The 7,500-nt window shown below is 41.1% G+C and overlaps 1 protein-coding gene across 1 annotated transcript in view; it reads left to right on the forward strand.

Annotated features, from left to right (window-relative positions):
* LOC119594700 (maltase-glucoamylase, intestinal-like) overlaps positions 1-7,500 on the forward strand; it is a 24,325-nt gene that overhangs the window by 3,741 nt on the left and 13,084 nt on the right. Inside the window, exons 2-7 of the mRNA XM_037943761.1 lie at positions 947-968; positions 3,827-3,972; positions 4,696-4,832; positions 5,292-5,452; positions 5,683-5,854; positions 6,981-7,080. Of these exons, the coding sequence (XP_037799689.1) occupies positions 947-968; positions 3,827-3,972; positions 4,696-4,832; positions 5,292-5,452; positions 5,683-5,854; positions 6,981-7,080 (738 nt within the window). The remainder of the gene's footprint in view (positions 1-946; positions 969-3,826; positions 3,973-4,695; positions 4,833-5,291; positions 5,453-5,682; positions 5,855-6,980; positions 7,081-7,500) is intronic.

Here is a 7,500-nt window from a genome sequence, read left to right on the forward strand (position 1 = left end):
TGTCCCTTCTCAGCAGTGTCCGAGCCCTACGCACCATGGAACGATGCAAGACTTGATTCCCATTGTGACATGCTTCAGTGGCCTCTAATGTCTCCAGGGAGATGGAATTCTGCCTTGCCCTCGGACTCCTGAGCTGCTTCGAGTGTTACACGCTTGAATAGCTTCCACAAAGTAACTGGGTCCATCAGGTTGTTGAGTTCTGTGAATTGGTCAGAGACTGCCATGGTGAACTCATGGGCACTCCTCCCTTAGTGAAACACCTTAGGGTGGCCACTGGAGGGACAAGGAGTTTTGAAGTGGACCCGCAGGGTAGCCACAACCAGCCTATGGTCGGTTTCCACAGAACTCGGCACTCTGGTAAACTCTGCAGTTCTGGAGGATCCTCCATAGCGTGCTAACAAGAATGTGGTCGATCTCCTTGGCCACTGTACCCGTATCGCTGTACCAGGTCCAGTGATGCTGGTTGGAGTGCTGGTACCAGGAGCCAGAGATCCTCATTTTCTGGGACCTAGCAAAGTCCCGGAGAAGGAGGCTATTCTTGCTGCTGGGATCAGCTCCCGAGCCATGGGGGCCGACAGACATCTCGTAGCCAGCTCGGTCACAGCCGGATACCGCATTGAAGTCACCCAGAACAATGCGAATATCTCGCCGGGGGCAATCGTCTGCCAAGGTGCGAGTTTGGCGTAGGAACGCCTCTTTCACATCAATTTTATATACCTCGGTAGGAGCGTATACAGCAATAAGAGACATGAAGCCAAAAGCATGCTTCAGTCTCAATGCCATAATACGTTCATCAACTGGTGTCACCTCAACTACCGAGGGCTGAAGTCGGCTGGAAATGGCTATGGCTACACCCTGGAGGTGGTGACCATCGCTGCAGCCCGACCAGTAGTAGGTGCAACCATCCACACTGATCGTGCTGCTACCAGGTCTTCTCACCTCTGAGAGGGCAGCCACCTCAACTCCCAGTCGCTTCAATTCCCGCGATAGCAGAGGTAACCGCTCATCCTGCCGTAAGGACCTGATGTTCCAAGTGCCTACCCAGAAAGCATGCCTGAGATTAAGCCTCGGGTGGTCACTTCGGGTGTACGACCACCTCTGCCGCCCCCGCCGACACAGCCCCAAATAAAGGGGGTCGGCAGGCTGTGGGACCGCCCATCCGCCAGTGGGGTTCCCGAGGACGAGTAACTCTCATTCCAATCCTGCACCCCGACATTTGCCCTCCCAGCGGGACCCACAGCCCGCCTTACTTGCTGGATGGGAGGGACAACACCCCTCCCCCCAACATTTCCATTTATCCATGATGTTTGCCAGAGGTCTTTCTGGGGGGAGGAGGACTATGGCACAAGCGCCCCTTCCCACGAGTGCCGGGGCTGGAGTGCGTCGGAGCAGAGCTTACACGCCTGGCTAGGCTCGCTACCTCTGTGGCCTCCTGCGCTGAGACCCCCCAGATTGTCCTACAGGTTCCATTACCCATGGGTAGCCAAGATGCACTACAGAAGTCTTGATGATAGAAGCTCTACCTCAGGAGACTTATGAAAAGTGTCCTTTTTCGCATGGTAGCCAGGGTGTGGAAGTGCAGCGATGAATGTGAAGCACTGTACGCTAGTCGTGGTAACATATCAGCTCCACATACATGCCTGAAGCTACCACCATATATGTATACATATATAATATATATATATATATAATATATATATATATATATATATATATGTGTGTTGTTTGATTTATGTGTATATATTATAGTATAGTGATAGTATATATTATATATCTATATATATATATATATATATATATTATATATATATATATATATATATTATATATATATATATATATATCATATATATATACATTATATATATATTATATATATTATATATATATATATATATATAATATATTATATATATATATATATATATATATATATATATATATATATATATATATATATATATATATATTTTATGTGTGTGTGTGTGTGTGTGTGTGTGTGTGTGTGTGTGTGTGTGTGTGTGCATACATACATATATATAGAGAGAGTAACTAAAGAAAAAGAGGAAAAAATACCACTAGCAAGGAACCAGATCAAAATTATGCCATACCTTAAAAATCGGAAATATTTTCATTGAAGATTATGCCGCATCTGATCTGAAAATATACCGAAATTATTTACCCAAATTTTCTTAAACCGATCATAATTTGCGTTAGAGAAGAATCTACATTTCAAGATTATTAGGGATTTTTCACTGATGAGATCCTGAGCAGATGGCGCGTGGGAAGTGGTGCCTGTGGTGGTTATTTTATGCGTTTTTTCCCTGTTCTCTTCCTCTGTGTGTGTGTGTGTGTGTGTGTGTGTGTGTGTGTGTGTGTGTGTGTGGTGTGTGTGTGTGTGTGTGTGTGTGTGTGTGTGTGTGTGTGTGTGTGTGTGAGTGAGTGCGTGAATGAGTGAATGTATATATATATATATATATATATATATTGATATATATATATACGATATATATATATATATATATATATAAATATACATGTGTGTGTGTGTGTGTGTGTGTGTGTGTGTGTGTGTTTATATATGTATATATATACACAAATACATACATACATATGTATGCATATATATATATATATATATATATAATATATATATATATTTATTTTATATTATATATATATATATACATATATATATATATATATATATATATATATATACATATATATATATATATATATATATATATATATATATATATATATGATATTTATACTTCATATTTAATGCAATTTAGTATCAGGTTATAACCCCTATTTATTCCATTAATATACTTCACATGATCATCTACCATGTGCAATCCAGTCATCATCATGCGTAAATAAATGTACTCATATATATATAACCGTAAGCATGCATATATCTAATTCTAAATAATAATCATATAGCCTTATGCAGGCCGCGGTGGCCGAATGGTTAGAGCGTCGGACTCAAGACTGTCACGACGGCAATCTGTTCGAGGGTTCGAGTCACCGCCGGCGCGTTGTTTCCCTTGGGCAAGGAACTTCACCTCGATTGCCTGCCTAGCCACTGGGTGGCCAAGCCAGCTCAACTCAGTGCATCCGGGTAAATAGTAGAGAGTGACTCGATAAAAAACACCGGTCGGGAAAGGCATGGGGCACACTACTCACGTCTCAAATGCTCAAGAATAAAATCATGGAAGCCCTTGACGTCAGGCCGCGCTAGCCGAAAATGGTTATAGCGTCGTACTCAAGACTGTCACGACTGGCAATCTGAATTCGAGGGTTCGAGTCACCGACCGCCGCGTGTTCCTTGGGCAAAAACTCACCTGATTGCCTACCTACCACACTGGGTGGCCAAGCAGCCCAACTCAGTGCTGGCTCCCATGCCCGGATAAATAGAGATGATTACCTAAAAGGTCACCGGCACTCTCCGTGGAAAGGACTGGGGACCCTACCACTACTCCTCCAAGCATCACAACATGAAAACTTACATTAATATCTGCTGTGACCACGGCGGCCTCAGACATGAACCTACCGTTAAAGAAGAAGAGTACATATATATATCATATAATCTATAGATAGATATGCATATAACATATAAGGATAGATATTTTACACCACACACACACACATCACAACAAAACACAGACTACATCTCTCTCTCTCTCTTCTCTTCTCTTCTCCTTTTCTTCTCTTTTTCTCTCTACATCTCATCTTGTTTTCTAATCTCTCTTCTCTTCCCTTGATATAAACTTTTCAGTCTCACATTATCAAACCCATGAAGGGACAGAGGTGCCAGCAGAAGGGAGTGTGCCAAGTACAGTGCCTGCGAGTGGACGGAAGGGCAGTGCCACTTGAGAGCCAATAGCGAGGCGGGATACAGAGTTGTTTCCCGTGTGGAAGACAATCGCTTTGGATTCAAGGTACAGAAAAAGGATCTAATTCTACGTTGCTGATCATATTCTTTCTTCTTCTCCTTTTCTTTACTTTTTTTGCTTATCGAATTATATTTTGATGTGTTTCTAGAATTTATGTTCATATTCCTCAATGTATGGATATATTAAATGGATTTTATTGATTCAGTTCACAGATTATTCATAAACAATCGTTATCATTGGTATCATCGATAGTAATAATGCTAATAATGAGTAATGATAACAGAAATGATGGAAATTATAATAATGCTAGTAATGAGATAATTATAGTAATGCCAAGAATGATAATGGTAACAGTAGGATAACATTAATGGTAATGATGATGGAATGATAAAAGGGTGATAACTGTAGTACTATAACAGTAATAAGTGTAACGATAATATGAATATATGATATGTTGATGATGATGATGATATATGAACAATGAATGATGTATGATGAGATAATGATAATGATTGATTTGATGATGATGATATGATGATGCGATGATGTTGATATATATATTATTATTATACATTATGATGACAATTTAATGATTATGATATTATAACATAATGAACGATAATAATGATAATTTTCGATCTATCAAACTATCAGACAAAGATATTAGACCATTTTCGACTAAACACAACTATAATCCACTATGTAAACATTTTCGGCATTCTACAGTTACTGAGAAAAACTATCTATTCTTACCTCTCTTTGACAGCTTATAATATGTAAAGTAGCAATTTAGATATTCAGATTATTAGACAATATATGCCATGTTTCGACAGCTCCCCCGAGAAATCGACCGTTCCACCTGTCGACAACGACGCTCAGAGTCTTCTGTTTGAGGTCAACTACTACGAGGATTACCACGTCCAGGTCAAGGTGAGGTACTGGAGGAGGGTCAGAGGTCCTCCCCGATGGTGCCACACACACACACACACGCATGCTTATATATAATATATATATTATATATTATTATTATATATATATATACTAGATAATAACTATTATATCTTAAATGTCGTGTTGTTGTTTGTATTTTGTGTATTTGTGCAGTGTAATATTCAATTATTAGAATATATATATGTTATATATCACTATATATATACCCGTATATTCAATGATAATTCTTTATATATACTAGAGATTACATATATATATATAGGAGGAGAGAGGACGAGAGAGAGAGAAAGAGAGAGAGAGAGATCTGTGTATGTGCGTGAGTTCGTGCATGTGTGTGTGTGACTGCCCTCAGATGATTAAGCAAAATACCCTCAAATCAAAACGTGCTCACAGAAAACGAAAATCGGGAGTTCACCTTTGCCCGTTTTCTTTGACCAGATTTCCCCGAGAGACGAGGAGAGATACGAGGTCCCTGTTCCGCTCAATCTTCCAGAGAATCCAACTTCAACAGGCCAGAAGTACTTCGTTAATACGAGTGAAGTTGGCGAAGCGTTTTGGTTTTCTGTTGAGAGAGCGGGAAGCAGCGATGGGACGAGTCTGTAAGTGGTTTTCTTTGCATATTTTTACGTTAGGGAGAATGAAGGAGAAAGAGAATTAGGGAGAAGAACGATGGGACAGCGAAGGAGGTGAAAGTAGTGGAGTAAACACGGAAAAAACTAAGTACCATATTTGCGCATTTGTATATGGATATTTACACTTACAGTTGTGTACATAAAGGAAAGAAAGAGAGAAAAATAAATCCGTACAGACATTTTTTTTCTTGACCCAGTTTCAGCACAGAAGGCCCCCTTACCTTCGAGGATCAGTTCATCCAGGTAACAGCAGCCCTGACTTCGAGTTACCTCTATGGCTTCGGCGAGAACACACACACGAAGTTCAGACACAGGTTCTCCCCGAGGCAAACCTTCCCCATCTTCGCAAGGGATCAGCCGGTTGGAGAGGTGAGGAGCGCAGGAGAAGGAGAAGGAGAGAGAGAGGAGAAGGAGAAGGAGGGAGAGAGGGAGAGAGGGAGAAGGAGAAGAAGGGAGAGAAGGAGATGGAGAAGGAGGGAGAGAGGGAGAAGGAGAAGAAAGGAGAGAGGGAGAAATAGAGGAGTGTGGAAATGGAGAAAGAGTGGGAGAAAGAGAGATGGATGGAAATGAGAAGGATGAAGAAGATGAGGAAAGGAAGAAACAGTGGAAGAGGGCGAAAAAGCAGGAAAAGAAGAAAAAAGATGATGAAGAGAGAGAGGAGAGGAAGACACAGAAGGAGAGGAATTGAAAGGAGCAGAATGAGAGAAGGAAAAGAAGAGAAAGAGAGAGGGAGAGGATGAGGGAAAAGGAGAAGGGGGGATGAGAGGAAGCATATAGGGAAAGAGAGAAGATGAATGGCAGAAATAATGGAAGATCGAGGGGAAGAAGGAGAGGAGGAGGGAGAGGTGAAGGGAGAGAGGGAGAGGGAGGAGAGTCGTATAGGAAATAGGTAGAAGAGAGGAAGAGGTGAGAAGATAGAAAGAGAAAGAGGGGAGGTAAGAAGAGGAAGAAAATTAATGAAACGGTTGAAAACTTAAGAAGAAGAGAAAGTGAAGAAAAAAAGTAGATGAGAAGCGAGTGAAGACAGAAAAATAGAAACTGATAAAGGAGATGAGAAGGAGAATATGGAAATCGAGTCAAGAAGATAACAATAGAAAGAAATAAGAGGATGTTGCTAGAGAATGAAATATAAAGATCAGATAAGGAGAGTGTAAGAGAGTGCTAAGCAACAGCTGAGTCAGTATCACCATCATCATCACCACTCCAACACAATTACCACCATTACCATCACTATTCATCACAACCACCACTATTAAAACTATCATCCCTCTCGCCATCATCACAACAACTATCATTACCACTATCATATCACTGCCATCATCTGCGTCACTATCAAAGTCATCACCATCACTTCCAACAATTTATCCCTGTCATCCCTATCACCATCACCACCACTATCACCATCATCATCAACACCCTTTCCCACCACGATCTTCACAATCCTCTCCATCATCCCCATCACCGTCGCCATAATCACCCTCACTTTCACCACCAGGGCGACATGAACGAATACGGTCACCATCCCTACTGCGTCAACATCGACCCGGAAACTGGCGAGGCTTATTCTGTTCTGTTCTTCAACTCCAATGCAATGGGTGAGGAGCTTGTTTTGGTGAAGTAGAGTTAGGGAATTTACATTCATATATGTATTAGCACACATACACATACGCATACATACACACACACGCACATACACATACACATACACATACACATACATACACATACACATACACATACACATACACATATCATACACATATTTTCATACCATAACATACAAACACATACACACACACTACACATACCCTTATACATAATACTATCATACACCCCACACACACACACACACACACATATGTGTGTGTGTGGGGGGGGGGTAGGAAGATAGAGGGGAGTAGGGAGTTGAAAACATTTTTTCTCTCCTTTGTTAATTCAATGAAATGTTAACCTATTTTCTGTCTCTGTCCTTCGTCCTATCTTCGCCTTCTCTTCCTTCGCTTCTCCCTTCCCAC

Source organism: Penaeus monodon, chromosome 3 (genome assembly GCF_015228065.2).
Source record: "Penaeus monodon isolate SGIC_2016 chromosome 3, NSTDA_Pmon_1, whole genome shotgun sequence".
NCBI classification, from domain to species: Eukaryota; Metazoa; Arthropoda; class Malacostraca; order Decapoda; family Penaeidae; genus Penaeus; species Penaeus monodon.